Below are 22,709 nucleotides of genomic sequence, written 5' to 3' on the forward strand. Positions count from 1 at the left end.
ATGTCATCGCGTCTTGTTACAAGTGTTGTTCGGTTCGTGAGCAAACCACACATTTTCAAAGATCACTCCGTGAATTACTACGTACTACTGCGCCGATGACAGAGTGGCAAGCCGCCACACGACTGGCTGAAAGGCACTCCTCACATTGGTTGTTTCTGAACTGAGCGCAGAGAGTAGGAGGAGTCAACCATCAGCGAAGTAATACGTAGTAACACGCGGGGTGATCTTCGAAAATCTGTGGTTTGCTCATAAACCGAACAACACTTGTAAAAAAATGCAATGGCATCACACAAATCTCACCAAAAAGTGTAGATCCATGGGTGTTGAGGGATTGCAAAACTAGGGAGTGGGAAAGACGCAGGACCTTCAAGAAAGGTTAACCGTGATCATTGACACGCCACGAGGAAAGAAGCGATGCATGTGCTTCGTTCCACCAGAGCAGGCGACAGGGTGCCTCACTCTGCGGCAGGAGTCCCGCAAAAGCAAAGAGTCCTCGGGTATCATTATATCTGTGGACTTATTTTGCAACTACGTTGTCTGCGACTGAAGCTATTTATTCATGGAAAGCCAAGAACAGAATAAAAGGGAAAATGAAGTTTTCCAGAATGCTCTTTAGATGCAGTTGTGTGGGTTGGCTCTCAGGCTTTTGTTTCTGTCATGCACATTTTTTTTTGTCCCCTCAAATTAATAGAAACAATTTCTAGATTTCAGTAGATGAGAACCGTGTAGGATTAAAGCAAATGCCATGAAAACAGCGGGGAAGCACACGCATGCCACAACTTTGCCTGCACCGTGTCTGCTCCCTCCTCGCCACCACCACTCTTCCACCGGCTCAGCTGGACGGGACAACCATCACAGAGAATTTAGGATGTTCTGAACATGCAAGACGATCATGAGAGACACAAAGCCTTGCGAATTCTACAGAATCAACTTGTGCTTTCAGGAAATAAAAAAAATGCAGCAGGCAATAATGTACAATTTTTTCATGCACTGTATTTGGCTACTACATTTCCTGGCTACTAAGATTTTTTTCCATGGTTCCATGATAAATGTAACAGTGAGGTTCTGCAAAACAATACGACAAAACGAGCAGAAACAAGAACAGAAAGCCCCTTTTTTCTTTGTTTAGCCAACTTTGCTGAGTGCGACTTCTCCTTTCGACCCCAGTGCATTTCAACCCAATTTTTGAGATCTTCTGGTGAACAAATCAGCAAATAAGATAACTTTCAAGCAACAATTTTAGTTTGAAGAACATTTAAAGGCTCTTGCACAACTTTTTGTTGACAGAATAATCACTTAGAGAGTCATGTAAAAAAAAAAAAAAGACATCTAGATGAGACTACAACACCACCAAAAATCCGAACAAATTTCCTTAATTAAATAAAGAAGGTAAAGAGATTCAACTTACAGCCAAGAGTTCCCAGAATTTCCTGTATGTCTGTACTTAGGGAGTGTAAATGAGCACTCCAGAGCTTGCGACTATTCACCACCTTTGTGAGATCCTCAGGACGAAGAGGCTATGCAAGAATAACAAGATAACAATTCGCCATGAAATACCAAATGTCACTCACCATACTAAACATGAATCTCTAGACAATAGACAGAGTTCATTTTTAACGATACCAACCTGCCTCCTCGTACTGAAACAGCACAGAAGATGCAAAAGTAAAGATCATTTCATAAATGTGCTCAGCAGGTTTCTTTTTTTATTATTATTTTTAAGCAGCTGTCTAAAGTTCAAAGACTGTTGCCTTGGTGTATGTGATGAGTCTTGAGCTTTGGTCCCTTCCCATACATATGGTGCTGAAACCGAGGATTCTGCAGCGACAAACAAAAGACCGAAGTTAAGCAAGGGTATTGCACAAAAAAACATGGACGAGAAGACGACAAGGACAGGCGCGCAGACTCGTGACTCTGTACGCAAGTCTTCACCCGTCCTTGTCGTCTTCTCGTCAGCGTTTTTTTGTGCAGTACCCTTGCTTAACCATGTATGACCGATTCACCCAAAAGCATGCACTCGTGATCAAAAGACCAAAGACCACTAGAGGGGCTACTAGTGAGAAGACTTCAAGCCCAGCTCTTCTATAATGCCTGAAGTCAAGACATCATATCCTCGAAGAAGAATTCTGCTTCTAACCTATGGGGGGTGGACACCCCGAGGTGTCCACCCTTGGAGCTGTGGGGCAGAGCACAACTTCAAAATTTTCACCAGCGCTGCGACTAGGAACAAGAACAGAGAAGGAAGACAAGGACAAGCGCTTGTCCTTGTCTTCCTTCTCTGTTCGTGCAGAGCACAAGCGCGCAGGGGAAAAAAAAAAAGCTGGCGATGAAAATGAAAAGGCGACGCAGGCTGCTGAGAAAGGACAGGCAATAAAAGAGCAGTGAAGTGTAAAGATGGCAGCAAAGGGCGAACTGTCTGCTGCAGCACTGGGCAACTTGAAGCACTAAAGGGCGGTGGCACTGCGTGGGGGGTTTTGCCGTGCTTTTTGCGTCATGCACGTTTCTGACCTATTACCTCTTCTAGGGGCTCTTAAAGAGGCTCTTTAAAGGACCCTTAAAGGGGCTCTCAAAGGGCCTATCAATAAAGGTTCAATATTCCTGGGATATTAAAAGCCACAGCTTCACGAATATCTTCCAGCACGAATTTTTTAAAGGTGTTTTGTAGAAGGTGAGTTATATGTAGTCAAAATTTAAATTTCAGTGTCTTCGCGCCTTTCCCTCTCCTCTTGTCATTTTTTGCACACCGAAAGGTCAGCGCTCCTCCGCCGGCCCCACCGCGGGAATTCCCCGGGAGGCGGAGCTTCCTGACATGTCAGAGCGATGCTGCTTACTGACCGCAGCAACGGTAGCTGCGTAAAAAAAAAGCCTGAATGAACCTAACCAATAGCTGTCTCTGAACAGAATTATGCAGCAGCGTGCAACGGAGAAGAGTGCGAGCATGAAAAAGTCGCCGGAGAGGACTCGGCAACTTTTACACGCGATTGCGAGTTCTCTGCTGCAAGTAGAAGTGTATTTTTTGACTAAGGTATTCATGACAAGAGTATGTAGTGATTGAGTGAGTTCATGCACTCTCTTCAGAAGGTGTTTCAAAGCTCTTTTAACTCTTTCCTTACTGCACTTATAAAAAAATCATTCAATTTCAATAATACAGCAAAATGCCCCATTCTGAGCAATTCAGGCCGCTTCTGGACAAGTAAAGCCATTCAGTATGTTGAAAAAGTAGTGTACTTCAGTTTTAGAATCACTTGTCTTTGTCAGCCGCATGATGAAATATTTTAAAACTTGGCCCGAAACCTGCCACCATGGGGCGATCGCACAAGCATGGCACCCAAGGTGGTGTTCTCGTGATTTCGCAGCATCGACAACTGATTCTATAGATGAAGCAATAACTGATGCCCATTCGTCTTATCTCGTTTCTGGTGTTGCTGGGGAGATTGTATTCTTTCAGGACCTACAGCATGCACGCCAGACACATATTTCAAAAATTTGCTGTTGCGTGGAGAAACAAATTTCAACAGCAAGACACCATATTTACTCACATAATTTGCACATTTTTTTTCTTTAAAACAAAGCTTCAGAAAAGGGGTGTGCAAATTAAGCGGAAATTTTGCAAACACATTCTAAAAAAAAAAAAAAAACTCTAAAAAGGTTATAATGTGCAATACTATATATCGACCACCCAACTTGCACCCCTTGATGGCCACAAAAAAAAAAAAGTTCATTCCAAACATAAGTAGACGCATACCCCAACCTCCTTCCGACAGGACAGCATGACAGCGCATGCGCAGCTCAAAGCAATAAACTCACAACAGAACAATTGCACAGCCAACAGCTGGAGACAAGTGGAGACAGCGGCAAACCGAACAGCAAACGGTTCAGTAGTTTCGGATACCAGAGGTTACCAGAAGTTTGCTCTCGCAACTGCTCGTCCGGGAAAGCGACGGCTAGTGGAAGCAAGCCAGATAAATGGCACACAATTGGATTTTTTTGTTACTGGAATCAATTTACAAACGAATTTACTGACTTTTTTTTTTTTTACGCATGGAACTCCGTGTATCCTATCGGGCATGGGCATTGGCATGGGGCACGTACTATCAATGGCTGAGGCAAAACTATGTTAGACCCCTACACATAGGTTGACGCCGCATATACGTCGTCCCCTCAATTTCGAATGGACGTTTTTACACTAAAAGGTTGATTTAAACCCCGCAATATACAATATATTGCGCGTTAAGACCTTTGAATTCTTAAAGGAAGGATGCTGTGTGGCTAGTGCTCTGTTATTTCTTTCAATTACACCGCTGTTATCTCCTTAATGGCTATTTAACTGGTGCTGACTCCTCCCCACTTGTGCAATATACAATATATTGCGCGTTAAGACCTTTGAATTCTTAAAGGAAGGATGCTGTGTGGCTAGTGCTCTGTTATTTCTTTCAATTACACTGCTGTTATCCCCTTAATGGCTATTTAACTGGTGCTGACTCCTCCCCACTTGTGCGTTGGTGTGCCTCAGGAAGGACGGGTCATTATCAAGGCGATCGAGGCATGCTGGTTCCGGCAACCTAGTCTCGCACTGGTCACGCCTGCCTCACGCATACATCAGGAATGACTTCGCTTAAGCGAGGCCAATTGGCAGTGACATCTTCCTTAGAGTGGCGTCCCCTCACCACTGATGGCTTTTGCAACCGCACACGCCGACACAGCTGTGCCATATTCTCAATGCCCGCTTTGCCCTCACCCGCATGCATGCTGGTGGTCTGGCGTAGCAGGGAGCGTAAAATATGCGAGCAAAACTTTTTTTTATAAACCCAGGTAACAATTACGGGTGCGCAAATTACACGAGGGCGCAAATTACGTGAGCAAATACAGCATATTAAAGAAGTACAGACACCCAATTTCAGTTGCGTGTTTGCTTTTTTGTAATTATGCACAAGACATTACTGTATATGAATCACCAATGGAATTCGCCTACGACCGCTAAATAATTTAAACTTAATTTCTTCCTGTTTTGGTTTAGGTTTCAACAGCTACACAATGGCTATGACGTCAAAGTTGTGTATAGGCCATGTGAAACAAGAGAAAAATTACAGCATAATCGCTGCTTTGTCATTTTAATTCACTACAATGCTTAAGCCAGTACGCCTCAAGAGCCAGAACACAAGTGAACAAACAGTGATTATATCGCAATTTTCTCGTTAACGTGACCTATAAGCAACTTTGACATCATAGCCATCGGTCGGCTGTTGAAACCGAAACCGAAACAGGTGAGGGAAGAAATTCATTTATAAATTATTAAGCAGTTGTAAATGAATACCACGTGGTGATCCACATATAGTAATGTCATGTGCATAATTACAAAGAAAAAACATGTTATGAAAATTTAGGCATCTATACTCCTGTAAAACAAAGGATTTAAAAACACACAGGCAAGTTTCGCACCACAGACACTGCAGAGATCAAAGACAGGCACTCAAGCTAAAAAAAATAATAGAAGGAAAATCAAATTACATGCAACTGTTTTCAAAGTAACAACAGGTGAGAGCAATGAAAATTCGACCACAGAGCTGGTTGATGGCATAGTCCTTACCTCTCTGATAGGCAAGGGTAAAGGCAAAGGAAGCAGCTCAGAGAAGACAGTAAGGCCTGTTAGAAAGGTGCAAGGCCCACGCATTGTAAATTTGAGCACCTCCGAGATCATCTGGGTCCACAGACTCTTGTTCAGGGCTGAATACAAGAAAAAGAAAGAACGATACAGTTCTTAAAACAAAAAAGCATTTTTTACCAACTATATGTTTCAATATTTCATTGTAGCCTACAAGCCCAACCACTATTTACAGGCTTCAATCACGGTACATGTTTCCATTACCATTCATCATATTGTTTCTTAATTCTAGCACATACTCAAGGTACATATCCTGAATTACAATAGACTCCCATTAAGACCAACTCTGTTCAGATCAATTCTCAAATGCTCAGTGTAAAAACAACCTGCTTACGATGAACCCCATTGCGTGTCTTTTGGTTAAGACAAACTCAAACTCTGGTAACGACCGTGGCCCGTAGCAATCCATGTAATGGCACTCGCTTAGCATTCGTGAGGCACTCTCGAGGCAAGCTAGAGAAAAAAATCTGAAAGAGCACTTCCTCTCTAAAAGACGAACACCCCAAAAGAGCTTCCCCATATCTCTGGCTCATCAACACAAGGCACTAGTTACCCCGTGCCTCTGCACCAAGGTGTGGGGAAGCATTCTTGCGGGTGCAGGTAGGGAAAGCAAGGCTCCTTCACGCAGGCCTGCATGTAACAGAGCAATCTGCTATGGCCAGACCTCGGTGTCATGCATGCATTGCCTCTGGCGAATGAAAAGGCATGTAGGCACAGAGTATACATCAGCTAGTCGACTTGGCGCTTGCACGAACTGACGGAAGCTGGAATTTAAATTTGGCGCGGCATGCATTACACCGTGGGTTTTCACGGCACAGAGATCTGACATGGCCATGTATCAGTGGCGAGCCTGCGTTTCCTGCAGCAGACGGAAAGCCGTGAGGTCCGGCTGCTAACATATTTGATAACAGAGCTGAGCTGCAGAAGGAGAGGAATAAGAAATACAGAAAAATGGTGATATATTTTCACAGCCTGTATACTGCATGACTAACCAGATAGGGGACAGAGAGACAGTGAAAGAAAAAAAAGAAACTAGACCTCTGCCATTTTCAAGTTTGACGACTTGAGCTTTATTGTATCTTCACTCTTCAGCTCACTTCATATATGCTCTCTTTGCTGTCATCTTATCACTGCAAGGCAATTCTATTCATTCTCTTCATATAACAGACATTTTGACATACCTAGCATGCTCATATCTTTGGGGAGGCACTTCTGATAAAACGAACCTCTGATAAGACTAACAAATTTTTATGGTCTCTTCAAATTTGTCTTAAAGGGAGTCTACTGTACAGCAAAAATGCTTTATGAAATTATGAATTTAAACAGCAGCTTAAAATTCAAAATTTGATGTGAAGAAAATGATCCTGCGAGTTGAAATAGGCCAACGGTATTGCCAAAGAAACCTGAACCCCTTTCACTAAAGTGGCTCTCATTGTGTTTCTGCAAACACCTCCCAAGATATTTATGGATTAAGAAAGTAACAAAACTGAAGAAAACAGAGCCAGGGTTCGTGTAGAATATCTAACTTACCTAATTTAAAATTCTGGGCAAAATTCAGAAGCAATATTAAAATTAAAAAGGATGTTTACCTGACCACACAGACTAGAAATAATTTCGACTGGGAAAAATTGTCAATTGTGGGGTGTAATGTCTCGAAGCGACACATGGGCTATGAGGGATGCCGTAGTAGAGGGCTCTGAATGAATTTAGACCAACTGGGGCTTTTCAACGTGCACTGACATCACACAGCACACATGTGCCTTTCATGTTTTGCCTCCCATCAAAGTGCAGCCGCCGCGGCCTGGACTGAACCGAGGTGTTCCGGCTCAGTAGCTGAGCACCCTAACCACAGAGTCACTGCGGCAGGGGCAAAGATGGTTACGTCAGTTTTAGGCCAGTATCTTTAGGGAGACACTGCAGACTTGAGCAAAGGCGAATGTTCTCTGCAGTTTTGTCTTTTCCAGCTCCAGCTACAGTACCTTTCGTTTACGATTTTCCTGGTTGCTGGCTGCTTTTTTGTTTCTTTTTAATTTACCAAGAACAAACCCTGCTTTTGACTCGCAAGATAAATAGAAGCGATCAACTTCACGGTTATTAACACACTGAGGAGGCCACTATGGCTTTTGACTGCATCACAGACGGCTCACTGAGAAGCATACGTATTATAGTTCTATCATGTGTTCCATAAAAGAATTGGCTTGCTAACATTGAAGCCATTTTTCTACTGTAAGAACTTTGACCATCCTCACACCCACGCACAGGCATTCCTGATGGTTTTCTTCCAGTGTGCATGAAACATTCCGTCGTGCTGCCACATGACACACAAAGTTGCCACACAGTGTAGCAGCAAGTGCCACAGGAAAGCAAAAGAAGGGACAGGCACCAGCCAACGGCAGTATATTCATTTTCTCAGGAACAAAGCCACCTTTGCGCTTAGAAAAAACGTTGGCAGTTTTTCTGAAGTTCTGTATTTATATCTAAGTTTGCCATTTCCCTTTAGTGTCCTTTTTTAAAAGCAGTTGGAGATCCCACAAATAGGTCCCACACACCACAAAAAAGTTGGCACTGCATGTACGTTGACTCCCCTAATTTCTGACGGCCATTCCTGCAGAAAGTCAACACAGCTTCAAAGAGTATGAGAAAGCTTTAATGCACTCTTAGCTTTTTTATGTAATAGCCTTGTTATTGTGCTGTTCAACCTTTTCTGTGTGCAGGAAGTATTTGAAATATTTGTTTCAAAACTATTTTCAGAAAAGTACTATTTGCATCAAAACAAAAAAAAAACATTTTGCACGAACCTAATCATGATAAACAATGCAGAGAGCTCTACTCTTTTCATAAAACCTAGATACAAACTTATCGCTGCCACCAGGATCCCACTGTTTCCTGAAGGAAGCTTCAACCGTATCTTGCATATTGCAAGTCAGTGAGTACAACTTGTACACATATAAATATATACCAGGTGCCTTGTCATGTCAAAATCACAACGCTACTTCACATCCCACAGAAAAGCTTGCAACACTAAACAGGTTGGCAATTCTGGTTTTCTTTCTCTCAATGGAGAGAGGCAGGTTAGCACCTGGGCAGGCAACAATGTGCTGTGATTGACACTTACCTTCCTCCGTCTCTGTGGGGCTCAGCTGAGGTTGTGTATATGTCAGCAAAGCCTCAATTACTTCCACGGACACCTAGTGCATGAAAAACAAGCAAAAAAAAGAAAATATTAGCCACGTGTATAAAACAAAACCTTTGTCTGAAAGCACACTGGCTATGGACTCCAATGTTCCTATATACAAAGAATGCTTTGGCATGGCTCATTACCAGAGAAGGAACTACACTAATGTCGTCAATGAAAAAGGGTTATTGTTAGGTTTGGTTTGGTTTATGGGGTTTAATGTCCCAAAGCGACTCAGGCTATGAGAGACGCCGCAGTGAAAGGCTCTGGAAATTTCGACCACCTGGGGTTCTTTAACATGCACTGACATCGCACAGTACATGGGCCTCTAGAATTTCGCCTCCATCGTGATTCAACCGCCGCAGCCGGGATCGAACCCGCGTCTGTCGGGTCAGCAGCCGAGCGCCATAACCACTGGGCTACCGCGGCGGCCGTTATTGTTAGCGGTGTGCGACTATTCGAAATTTCGAATACGAATCCAATATGTTTGTTATTTAATCCACATTCAGTTCAAGAAATTGATATCCGAGAATTTTCTAATATTTCTTCAACAATCGGATACCACGCAGACTTTCATAAATCCAACCATGGCAAAACTACAATATCAGGGCAAATTACCCGAAGATGAAGTTCACAGCATCAGGAAAACACCATAAAGGCATTCTCTTCACATTTTTCAACAATGTTTATCACTTGAACCAATTGCATTCAGACACTGATAGGCTTTGACCTCAAGCAAAATTCTGCAGGTGGGCTTTCCCACATACCCACTTGATGAAAACAAGATGGCAAACCACCCTCTCCTAACAATCATAGTGTGACAGCGTGCAGTTTTTTGCTTGATCCTACCACGCTGTGCTGCATACATAATGCCCGAACCGATGGCATTTGTTCTGTCACCTTCAAAACTCTCCCAGCGTGAGCTCCGCCACCTCATTTTGGCCAACTCTCACCCGCGGGAAAGCCCACTTGCAGAATGGGTCTCTCACACGGGGACTGTGTCGAGGTGACACAGTGAAGCAAATGATCGTATAAAAATCCCGCCTACTGCATGGTGCATTTTAACCCATGCACTCCTCAGGTGGGTGTAGTGGCAGGTGTGGTGACGGTAGGAGGGCCCCTGATGCTAGGCCAAAAAAAATAGCATGGCCGCATATTTCGGTTTCTGAGCCTCGCTGCCAGCCTACGGCAGCGCATCCATTGGCTGCACATTCACCAGCCATCCAAACCCAGCTGCACGCCACTTTCCGATGCTGACTGGTGCATTGTTGGTCCTTTATTTTTCTCTTTAGAAGCAGTCTTGCACTTTTATTTTTTCTTCTTTTTAGAGCCCTTTCTGGAACTGAGTGCTCGTCACAGTGTTTGTGCAATTAAAGGTGCACTGAAGAGGAATCTGAACTCGCCTTTTTGCCGCGGGAACTCGATCTACACGTTCCGAGCATTCTTAGAAACTTCAACTTATTGCCCTGTGTGGCCGATTTCTCTAACTAAATCGAATTAACGTCCGGCTCCCGCCTTTATTTTTGAATTCTCCCTCGTATGGTGGGCGGAGTCGACCAACGCGTGGAGTGCCTTTCAGCCAGCTCCGTGGAGGCTTTGCTTTCGTTTTATATTGTTTTTTAGGTTTCCGTGAATAAATAGTTCCATTCGCTGATAATATAGCCGCAAAATAAACCCACAGAAATAAAAAATATGTGCGGACTATTTGCTTCTGCAGATTACTACGTATTACTCCGCCAATGGCAGAGCGGCAAGCCGCCACGGGACTGGGTGAAAGGCGCTCCGCGCGTTGGTAGACTCCACCCACCGTACGCGGGAGAATAAAAAAAAAAAAAGGCGGGAGCCGAACGTTAATTCGATTTAATTAGGGAAATCGGTCACACAGGTCAATAAATCGAAGTTTCTAAGAATGCTCAGAACGTGTAGATTGAGTTCCCGCGGCAAAAAGACGAGTTCAGATTCCTCTTCAGTGCACCTTTAAGCTTCATCAAAAGGCTTCATCACGTTTTTCGAATTTCCAGCAGTTTTTCTTTTTTTTTTTTTTTCGGGGAGGTGCGGGGCATTTTACCAATGAAACTTCGGATAATCTGGGCATATCTTCTGGTCCCTCGAACTTCAAATTAATGAGGTTTTCATTTTATGATTTCATTTTGCATGACCACATTACAGGTTGGATACTATTGTGCAGTCTAATGAAGTAGCATACATTTCTGTGCGCATCGCTTTTTTTATATGGTGGTGAATATGTCTAGTTTAGTTTATTTGAGCTCCAAGACCATACACCATTTCGAAAAAAGCAAGGGCAGCATCAACTGCCTGCTTATCATTTTAATTTTTTCCATACTGAACAGATATTTTATTCGTATTAGAAAATTGCAATATTCACACACCTGTACAAAATATTTATCTTTTTCTAAAATTTTTTTTCGTAATGGTCAAGTATTCGATATTCAAAGGCAATTTGTCTTCATATTTGTATTCAATGCATATTAGAAAGTTTCAATATTTGCATACCCCTAATTATTCGCCAAAACGATACAGCTTCCACACAATAAAAAAAAAAAAGTCGCTGTTCACAGGTAAGGCACTTGACAACTAGCAACAACAGGTGGCAGCTGGTCTATGCCGACTAGTAAGTGGTTCAACAAACAAATATGTAAGAAAGGCCAGGCCGCATGATCACTATGTCCAACTTGCAGCAGGTCCACAAAGCGTCTTTTTCCAGTGAGAGCATGCTCTTCATCCAGACAACTCAAGGGTGAGGAAACAACTCGATTAAGGGCTCCCATGCCCCCGAGATACCAATCAGCACTTGCCTCACTGAAAGACTTACACCCAATGTGTCCCAGGCAGAGTGTGTGATGTGATTTGACCCAGGCAGATTGTGATTTCATGGGACACTGTCTCAAGCACACATCTAACCAACATTTCTCAAGAGGACAGCCCTGACTAAGCGAGCTGGGTATGACGACAGGGGTGCAAGACGGTTCCCTTTTCTCCACACAACGCAATTTGTAGTGTGTGAAGACGTCTGAAAAAGGACAACTTCCTTACTACTCAACAGGAAGGCGTGCATGACACCACTTTATTTTTTGCACCTAACAAATTTCACTATCACTTTACCAGTACATGTACCCATTCCCTTCAATGTGGCACCTTTGGAATGTTACTACACTCTATTTAATAATGAAGTTCTTATGACTTCATTATAACAAAGGCTTAATGTGTTTTAAAAAAGCTTGAAAGAAAAAAAATGCGGTTGAAAAGAGTTCAATTTCTTCAAAGTGAGCACAGAGCTTCGTCACTGAAATTCAGCAGATTGCCCATGGTATTTTTGCATTTTTAAATGCAGTTTTTAATATTAACCCATATGCTTCTGCACACCATCTGCGAGGGCACAGCACCACCTGGGTTGCTGAAGAGGAACTGCAAAAACTCGCACTGAAAAGGTCGCATGCTGCATGAAAGAAATTATTTTTTTATGTATTCGGTTCTCAAGGCACTCCCAAATCCCGGGAACGTAAAATTTCTCTTTGTGAAAAATCTTAAAGCAGTCGAGTGCGCGATGTTTGAAGTGGCATTTGTCGCACTCCCGACCGCTCTCACCATTTTTTCGTGGGCTTTGCACTCTAAACATGTGCATAATCCTTTCAGCTATGCCCTGATTTGAAGGTATCTGTCGATCAAAATGGAACCATTGACAAGCCTCTAGACACATTTGGCATAAAGCTACAGCTGGTCTGTAGTGCTCTTGTATCAGTGCAACACAGCCATGTGAACTACCTATTCAATGAGAAAAACTTTCGTCTCGATGTAGTGCATTCTTTTTCAGTCATTTTTTGGTATAATATGTAGCTGATGTAAAACGCAGAATATATTCACATTGAGCAAGCTTTTCGGGTTTGCTGGGGCTCAAGCTACACCTAAAGTGCTAAGCTCAGAGTTGGACTCCCAATGCTCCCCTTGCAGAGCAAGTCATGCTCACTGCTTTTAATATCATCTAAAGTTTACGCTGTGTACCCCTCACTGCCAAAAAGCAGCACATGAATCAAAGCCCCTGAAAATTTAGTCTTTTTGTGAGACCATGTTCATGTTCAAAAGAACTGGCCAGAATATAATTTTTTTCCTGCAATATACTGTATTTACTCGCATAGATTGTGCAAATCTTTTTTCTTTAAATTGAGGCTTCAAAAAGGGGGTGCGCAAATTATGTACCAATTTTGCAAGCACGTCCCAAAAAGCTACTAAGTAATGTGCAATACGTATACTGTGTGTTGCCACTATGCATTCCCCCGAACTCGCACCCCTCGCTGGCCAAAAAAAAAGTTTACTCCAAATATAAGACGCATATCCCCTCCCACCCCGCCCTATGTTATGTAGTTACCCGCCGGACAGCATGACGGCACGTGCGCACCTCAAAGCAATAAATGCGCACCAATACAATCATGAAGCCAGCAGCCAGAGGCAAGTGGAGATAAGAGGCAATAAAACGGCACCCTCGCGAGCATCCCCGGTGACTAGCGGCAAACCGAACAGCAAATCATTTGGTAGTTTCAAATTCCAGTGCGCACACATCTGTTCACCCAAAAAAATGACCACCAGCGCGAGCAAGTCAGGCAAACGGCGCACAATTTGTCCCCTCGCTACTCGCACCTTTTGGAGCTGCACTTGGCAATGCGGCGACGCCGATCTTTCCAAGCCTGCCTTGCGCATACCCGCATGCATGCTGGTGGTCTGGCGCAGCAACGAGCGCAAAATATATGCGAGTAAAAGTATTTTTTTTTTTCTATGAGCCCGGGCAATAAACTAGGGGTGCACAAATTACGCGAGGGCACAAATTATATGAGTAAATACAATATTTTCAAAACTAGTGAGCGACTAGTGTCATGTGGCATGAAAACTTCAACCCAAAAATAAGGACCAAGCATGTGGCTTGCTCTGTTGATGTGTATTCAAAGCAAATATTTTAAAGCGAGAACAACAAATCTGTCCTCGGAAGCAAACGGGTTAGGGAACGCTTTTAAAAACTATATGACAGCAGCACCGGCACTCCTCTTTGCCAACATAAAAAAAATGCCATTAGTGTTACCTGCTACTGAAACTTCGCTTACACCCATCGTCAGCTTTGGCTGCACACTCCTGCCTTTGCCCTGACACTGCATTTATTTACTACATGAATCTGAAAATTGCCCGTTATGTTCAAATGTGTGTGCACATGTGCATGCTCATGCAATGTTATTGCAGCACTTGTGCCATCTCACTTACTGTCTAATTTTATTGCAACTTCCTGCAAGAAAAAAAATGCAGACCTGCATGCTTTTGCCAACAATGAGTGAACACTGACAAAAAGGCAGCACAAGGAGATACACTAACAAAAACGAATCACGGACGATTGATTCTTCTTTACAAAAGAAGCCCAATCCACAGGCAACTCTGTGCAACCTTTCAGCATTTGCACGGCAGCTGATTAATCGCAGAGGGGACTTTGCTCAAAGTAGGTTTTAGAAACCATAGAGCAACAATTCAGTGGTGGAAGAACCAGACCAATTTCATATAAAGGAACATCTGTCTGTTGAAGTTCACCGAGAAACACCAAGTTGGCAACCAGGAGTCATACCTTCTGAGCAAGTGAATGTGCAGGCGATGAGGGAGGCACCATACCAAGCAACATGTAGGTGTGCAACAAAACAGGAACTGCAGTGACGTCTTTGAACTGGCCAAAGAAGAAAATGGGAGCACAATCAAATGATTAAACACCCAGAAAGCATGCGACCCAGCACAAACGTATTACCTTGACCATGCTCTGAGAAAATTAGAAGACACATTGCTCAAGAGCAAGTATCATCAATACGAGTTCAATTGAGCATTACACAACATTCTCGCTGTCAGTGCCATAACAGGAAAAAGAAAAGAATGAAGGATGCTGTCAGAAGAATGTACAAAAACAAAAACTGGGGTGTAATAACAGGAATAAAAACAGAATGTGCTTTTACCGAAAAAGCTTCTGAAAATATGCAAATGTAAGTGGCAAAAAGAAATGTACAACTAAAATTTTACGAGACACAATCTAGCCCTAACTGCAAAAGAGAAATACCTGAACTGTTCACACTCAGCCTAAGAGCCTAATAAAGAAAGAATGAATGGAAACGAGGCCTCCTCAACTCCAGTGAATGCCATGCAGTTAAACCACTAACACATAGCATGATGAAAAAAGCATGCAACTAGACGGTGGCTGTGACTACCTCGGTTCCTCTGCAGGAGATGAGGTAGCCGAGCATGAACTGCAGCAGGTTCACCACAGGCTTCAGCACAGCCACCACAAGGGCTCCTTGCTGTCCAACCAAGGAAACTGAGCCATGCCATGGTTTCAAAAACTCCTCCGAAATTTTCTGCAACCATTCAACAAACATGTACAGCGGATCCCTGCAGCAGTTTTTTTTACTGCCAGACATAATTTGTATGTGAAAACACTCCAACGACAAAACTAAGTTACAAGCCACACAGTAATCATGAAGCAGGATCCTGCAGGCTCAAAATGTGAAATTAGACTATGAAGTTCCTAGTGAAGACTACAAAGTCACAAAAGCAAGATACCACCAAAGAGAAGCAAAGCACTCTTTCTTGGCTTAGGCTTGGCTTATGGGGGTTAACGTCCCAAAGTGACTCAGGCCATAAGAGACGCCGTAGTGAAGGGCTCCGGAAATTTCAACAACCTGCGGTTCTTTAACGTGCACTGACATCGCACAGTACACGAGCCTCTAGAATTTCGCCTCCATCGAAATTCGACCGCCACGGCCGAGATCAAACCCGTGTTTTTCGGGTCAGCAGCCGAGAGCCATAACCACTAAGGCGGCACTCAAAATGACTGCATAATGTGAACCTAAATATCAAAAAGATATTACAGAATTCAAGTGCCCTAAAAACAATAATTGCAAGGTCACAACGCAGGGAGTGATCAGATAAGCACATAGATTTAGTATCATCGGTAAGATCCACAACTTGGTAATGCTTCTATTTCCTATTATTTAAAATGGGCCGTGCAACTTAATACAGTCTCCGACCTAAAATTTTGACCCATATTTTTCAGACATAATTGCCTATTTGGACTTTGTTGTAGCTCTCAGACGTGCACCATAGAGCCAACATGTAAGAGCAACTGCAATTTCTGGTGCACTGACACTGACTGTTCAATTTTTCAAACCTCATTCGCACTTGCCGCAGCACCACCACTGATAGCCAAGCTGCCGTACAGTGTGTACAGTGGAACCTTGTGTGTGTGTCTTTTGTGTGTGCGCTGTGTGTGTCTTTTCTATCTGTGTCCTTGTCTTTTGCGTTGTTTTAAAGAATAGTGGAACCTTGCTAATTAAGACTTCCAAGCTAAAAAAGACGCCTCTTAAATGATGGGGCTGACACTCTCCGCGGGTTGGCACATTGTGCAAGCGTGGTTGCGAGCTTCTACCAATCTCAGATGTCCCCTGCTGCGCAAACTTAGCCACAGCAGCCATAGTCCACAGAACTTATCTGTGCTGAGCCCTTTCGTTCCGTGTATGTGAAAAGGCAGTAGAAAAGTGCACGGGAAGCATATGGCTTCCCATAGACAGCGAGCAGAGGAAAAAGGCGGTGTCCTTCAAAGCGAGAAGCCCAAACCTCTGACAAAGCACATCACCACCCCAACTGTTCCGTAGCAACACCAACAAAAATGATGTGTTGATGACAGGAAAAATGGCTCCTATTACATATGCAGGCCACTGCATAGCATATACAATAAAGTATTGCCACTTTCAAGACTGGTTTTCAGCTCTAGTCGTTAGGCTAATTATGAAGGTCAATGCAGCGCTTGATTTTGCCATTTGTTGGTTTTTGCCGCCTTCACTTTTTCATTTCAGGCCCTCTGTACGGTGTGTGCAGCACATGGCAGATTCACTTTCACATCTGGTCTTCATTCCAATCTGTGCGTTCGTCCACAACCTGCCAACAGCAGTACAGCCATTGAACGCCGTGCTCCTGAAAGTGGTCGTCACCATATCCGATGCGCGGCGAGATTTACAGTCATGTGCACCTTCTGAATGTGCACAAAACTATTTACCCCTTCCTTCACCTTACTGACTATTAGAAGTTGAAGTAAATAATTTTTTTATTAAATTTGATTTTTCTGACATTTTCACAGTGCCTAAAGTAAAAAAATTGCTTGGCAACTTTATATATGAGCACTGAAGGCTGCCTTAAAATGTAAAAACACAACCACTACGCAGTTTACCTGCAATATTGTCAAAAAACAGGAAAGTCCGTTGTGGGCAAAAATCTGCATGATGACATACTTGTACTTCAATTCTTCCTCATCATCTGTAAATTAAAATAACTACATTACAAAAAACCAGTCACAAAAAGCACCTAGCACTCCCATCAATTTCAATCACTAGGACGAAAGATGTGGCACAAGAGGAAATAGTGCTTCTAGCTGCCATTACTGTGCAGGCCAGCAAAGCAAGCAAAGCTGCTGCACACATGCTCTTCTGCAGTGTTTTCATGGCAACTGCTTTCACCCCAGTGAATCTTCATCTACTACAGAATTGCCCATTTTGCTGCATTTCATGAGCAATGCATCGCACCCTTCCAATGGCAACTAGTAGCACCATTTCATCAGTAAGGAGATATCCAATCACACACCAGCCATTAGCATGTCTAGAAAATACCACTTTGTTGTGGTTGGAAGAGCAGTGAGAAAAAATCATTTCTGCTAACAAGAATATGCTGCGCAGTTAGCATTACTTCATGACTACATTCAGTTAACCCACTATGCATCCATCAAAACTTTTCTTACTGGGCACAATTAAGTAAGAGCACATGAGTATAATACATGAGTGCAATAAATCTGTTCATTTTCAAGGCTGCGTTTCGTAAAAAAGCATCTGATTTTAGCTTAAACTACAGTATTCATATTCAAACCGTTTTAAAATAAGTTTTAGCTCACAACCAACATTTACCATATTTACTCGCATAATGATCGCACTTTTTTTTTCTTCAAAAAATGGACGCAAATTTAGGGGTGCGATCATTATGCAGGGTAAATTTTCTACAAAAAATTTTTGAGCACCGAAAACACAAACAAGTTGCAGGTCAGACTACCCTTGTCACACGGGCGCGCTACCCGCGGTTACACCGCTAAACACAGTTATCGCGAACCGAGCTTGGCGACCTCGGTTAACGACGTAGACCGGTTTACGTCGTTAACCGAGAAGGTGGAGTGCGAAAAGCACACGAACTGGCCCGCTTCAAGAATGTACTTTCTTCGCACTAAATCATGTTCCAAGAGCGACGCATCAACATAGGCAGCGCTTTTATGCAGCCTTTGATCTCGTCCAAAGGCGTAACAACATGCAACTGCAACGTCCCATGGCGCTCAAGCTTCGCATTTTACCGCCGTTACGCCGAAAAATGTCTGGTCCCTGCCACAGCATTAAATTAGGTGACACGTCCGCAGCACTCTGTGTGCTACTCCCTAGTTGTCGCTAGGCCTAACTTGTTTCGTATCGAAGCCACAGCGGTTGACGCTTTTGAATTGACCAACGCTAAACTAAATGGTCTACTTATGGCACTGCCTTACTGAGAACCTAATTGTTTCATATTAAAAGAAAGATTGATGAGTGACTTCATTAGCAGCAGAGCTGGCGTGCAAGCAGATTGGATCAGTCGCACTGCAACAGCGACAGCTGCTACGCGGCTGTGAAGATAAAACTGGCTTGTATCGCAGTATTACTCCTACTAGCAACTCGGTACAGGTCAGCGATTTTTGACATTCCCGTATCCCAGGGCTTATTATTTGCAAGAACAAGAAAGTTTAGCATGATTTTCTGAAGCTGGCACCAGGGATCTGCCGTAGAGATGTTTCCTTTGTGGCGATATATTCGACTGTGGACGCAGTGCTGCAACCGGACAGCGCCGTCGGATGGCACTCTCGACACTGCGCCAATTGCGCTTCCAGATATTTGTAAATGCTCCGGATCACCGCGTCACTTCGTTCATTGCACCGCAATCCAGAACGGTGCCGAGACTTGTGACAATTGCGAACCGCGATTTGAGATATCTGTAGTTAAATTTGGTATCGGCGGTTAAGCATAACCGCATTTAGACTGCCCGTGTGACTGGAGGTCAACCAACAGGCGGCTGCAGCTGCAGTGCTGACAGAGCGAGACGGTCATCTGCACGTGCCATCTGTCAGACAGATAGCGAGTATGATCATCGTCGGCTAGACTTGGCACACGACAAATTGCAGTGGCAAGTTCGGGGTGCAATCATTACACGGGGAATAAAAAAATTGAATTTTTCCAACAAAATTTGGGGGTGCGACCCTTACGCGAGTGCGATCATTATGCGAGTAAATATGGCATTATGACAATATTCACTTTGAAACCAATAATTTGATGCACATACACCTGTGCTTATGACTAGAATGACAATCACAACAAGAAAATCTTAGAAATCAGCATTCAAATTCCATATGGCAGTATGGTTCACCAAAAGGAAACAGCCCACTATGTAGAGAGAAATACACCGAACGCACCAGATTCCCCTGAACGAAAATCTCTGGGTGGGAGACCGAGATATTGTAAGATTCGCAGGGAAGTGATCAGTACTGGAGGCAGGGAAGCAGCCGAGTCAACAGCTTCCTTGACACAGCCCATGAGGTAGCCCACTGACTCATGGCTATATGAAGGTAGCTTCAATGTTGGCTCCATCCAAGCTGCCAGTTCTTGCAGCCTCTGTGGAAGCTCTGCAAAAGCACATCATAGGCACCATAAGCATATCACAGGCATGAAATGTCATGCTGTAACACAACTATCTTTACTTACCAACAAGCAGAAAAGGCATGTGGAATTCAAATTCTAAACCAAATGGAAAAAGCTTCTATTAAGAGGAGCAATGACGTATCAAGACTGACTGTCGTGGTTTTACTTTTACATGCAATTTGTGTGCATTGACACTAGCACAGCATAGTTTTGATTCAGGCTGCCTGCTTCTGCGCCACTTATGTTTTTTTACTGAGCACTGTACACAGAGATCGTGAACAAAACTGCGGTTAGACTGTGAGCCTGAAATGGCACAGTAGTGCCACATCACGACCAATATAACAACCGATGGCAGAGCGGGGCTGATGTTTGTGACAACAGTGTGTGATGTTGTTGATTTTATTGTTGTGTTTGTTTCTTGGCACGCTCTTGAGAGTTTGGCCCACCATGGTTCTTGTCGTGTGCTGACCCAGCACATCGCGGCAGTAGTAAAACACTATCTATGGAGCATGCGAGTATCAAGCCGATGGTGGAGCCACGCTAATGCTTATAAAGTATGAATATTTTTATTCCTTTTTCTTATCCCCATATAAGGGTGTGTGCGGAATCCAGGCCGTGGCGGTCGCACTTTGATAGAAGTGAAAGGCGAAAAAGACACATGTGGTGTGCAATGTTAGTGCTATGAATGTTTCTATATTTTTTTATTTAAGTGGCATGTGATGTCAGTGCATGCTGCATCAGTTGAAAAACACTGGCTGCTGCGACACTTTTCTTCTGGCAACCTGAAGTTTTCTTCTAGCAATCTAAAGAAGATAGTAGTACAGCAGCCAGATAGCAAAGGGCGTGGGTGAAATCCAGGCCACAGCGGCCGCATTTCAATACAGACAAAAGGCAAAAAAAGGCCCGTGCGGCGTTATGTCAGTGCACATTGCGGCAGGCGTTAGAGCTTTATTAAAACCGTGGCACAGCACTGCCTACCAATGGGCTAAGCAGTACCGAGCCAAAAAAAAATTTCGCCTCTCCCGTAACCCAGAGTAGAGTAAGCACGAAATGTTTACGGGCCTAACAAAGGCTCCATTGCTCGGCTTAAGCAGCTGTGACGGTGGTGGCATTGAAATCCAGGACGATGCAGAAGCGTACGCGGACACGACGAGACGCAGGCCTGACAAGAATGTATATGCAGCGCGTTCGAATACTCCGCGAGCGTGTATACATCTGCCTGCCAGAGGGGGAAAGGGCATGAAGTCTCTGCGGCCCGTCTTTTACATGCGTGAGTGTAGGACCGCAGCGCCATCCTTGAGGAGCACGCGAAAGCAGTTTTTCAGCCGAAAGCCCTTCTCGCCCTCGAGCTCCCCTCTTTCTCTAAGCGGCCTTCTCTCAAAGCCCCTAACAGATCACGTATGACAACGAAGTGTATTGTGGCATGTATGTGCTTTTTGCACACGTTATTAGAAATCGGAAATTATAATTCCGTGCATTATCAAATGCACAGCTCGAATGATATCTTGATAAACATTGAGAAGACACTGGCAGCAGTTATTTTTTGTGACTCGTTTGGAGAGCAACCGGCGCTTGTATGCCGGTCCCGTAGGAGGGCTTAGAGAGTCTCGTTGAATCTCGGTAAGTCTCGTACGGTGCCCGGATGCTCTCGTTTCAGAGCCCGGATGAGTGGAATTCAGTGCCCGGATGATGGCGCTCGGTCTCGGCGTGACGTCCCCACACTGCCGACAACGGGAGCTAAGAGCATTTCATGCTTAATAATCTTAAAAATAAAAATTATTTTAGTAAAGGTCCATTATGCTGGTGTGCTTGGACTGCTCTCAACCACCGTTTGGAAATGATGCACTATCTCGGCGCTTCGCTGGCAACGATTTTAAGTGAGCTCCCACCAGCTGCTTTGCTAGACAGTGAGATACGCAATTGGTGCCAGCGCAGAGCATTATGAACACCGACGATTCGGACAATACATGTCGTGATTGCGAAAGTAGTTCACTACTCGCATGAACGTCCCAGCTGCATTGCTAGCTGTGGCAAGAAGCACGACGGCAAGTTGCAGCAGACGGCAGCAGCACAACCAGCCAGCACCTTCAAGCCAACCCCCAGAGCATTGAAAAAAAAAAAAAAAAAGCTCAACTTCACGGTGTCAGCTCCAAACTCTGTTGCCAGTAACGCTACCATGCAAATAAGTTTGTGCGCACAGCATAATGGTGTAGGCTATGCACACAATTTGTGCACAAAAACGGAAATAACTGTGGTCACTGAATGGTGCCCATAGAATCAACCTTTTTCATTAGGAGTGTGCAAATACTAAAATTTTCAAATACGAATCGAATATGAATTTGAATAAAAATGCCTCCTAATATCAAACTGAACATCTGTTCAGTATGCAAGAAATTTTAGAAAAAGATAAATAAGCGAATGTTGTTGTCCTTGGTTTCACTCCCTCCCTCCCTCATTCTCATCACTCACTCAAAGTAGCGCAAGGTCTTTGCAACCAAAATTAAAACTAGACTGACTCAACACCATGCAAAAAAAAAATGACCAGCACAGAAATACATACTGCTTGATTATAGTCGGCATAACAATATGCAAACCTGTAATGTGGTAATGCAAAATGAGTGACAAAATGAAATCCATGCACTGACATGAGTGGCAACTAAAAATAACACGAAGGGTAGTAAAACCTAATTGCTTTAGACTTCAAGGGACCTGGAGAAATGCCTGAATTATCCAAAAGTCGACTTAACAAATGTCCCTCCTGGCCCCCTCTCAGAAAAAACTGCCAAAAAAATTCAGGGGGCACTTTGACTGTCTAAAGTGCGTAGAGGCAAAAGCGTTTTCCGCACCACTTTGCCTATGTGACACTGGTGGCGTCACCACTGGATGACGTCACACATAATTGATGACGAAGTAATGACAAATTACTACTTAATGACTAATTACTGATTAATCACTCAGCACAAATTGACTGCAAATTAATGGCGCTTAAGCTTCGCCTTTAGGAATGGAATGCGACAGCGTGTTGTAGCACTGCCAGAGAGTCCACGGAACGCCACCATCCGTTCGGCACGATACCTTGCCCTTT

The 22,709-nt window shown here is 43.7% G+C and overlaps 1 protein-coding gene across 7 annotated transcripts in view; it reads right to left on the reverse strand.

The window, feature by feature from the left end:
* vir (VIR_N domain-containing protein) overlaps window positions 1-22,709 on the reverse strand; it is a 234,002-nt gene that overhangs the window by 106,944 nt on the left and 104,349 nt on the right. For 4 of the 7 annotated variants that reach the window (XM_089581720.1, XM_089581721.1, XM_089581725.1 and 1 more), the window contains 8 exons: window positions 19,688-19,720; window positions 19,399-19,608; window positions 17,095-17,180; window positions 15,080-15,226; window positions 14,455-14,550; window positions 8,778-8,850; window positions 5,588-5,724; window positions 1,409-1,517 (listed from right to left, as the gene is read on the reverse strand). In XM_089581720.1, the coding sequence (XP_089437846.1) occupies window positions 1,409-1,517; window positions 5,588-5,724; window positions 8,778-8,850; window positions 14,455-14,550; window positions 15,080-15,226; window positions 17,095-17,180; window positions 19,399-19,608; window positions 19,688-19,720 (891 nt within the window). The remainder of the gene's footprint in view (window positions 1-1,408; window positions 1,518-5,587; window positions 5,725-8,777; window positions 8,851-14,454; window positions 14,551-15,079; window positions 15,227-17,094; window positions 17,181-19,398; window positions 19,609-19,687; window positions 19,721-22,709) is intronic. The other 3 variants (XM_089581724.1, XM_089581723.1, XM_089581727.1) reach the window with 2 other exon arrangements.

The sequence above is a fragment of the Amblyomma mixtum genome, chromosome 3 (assembly GCF_055824585.1).
Source record: "Amblyomma mixtum isolate Tamu chromosome 3, ASM5582458v1, whole genome shotgun sequence".
Classification (NCBI taxonomy): Eukaryota; Metazoa; Arthropoda; class Arachnida; order Ixodida; family Ixodidae; genus Amblyomma; species Amblyomma mixtum.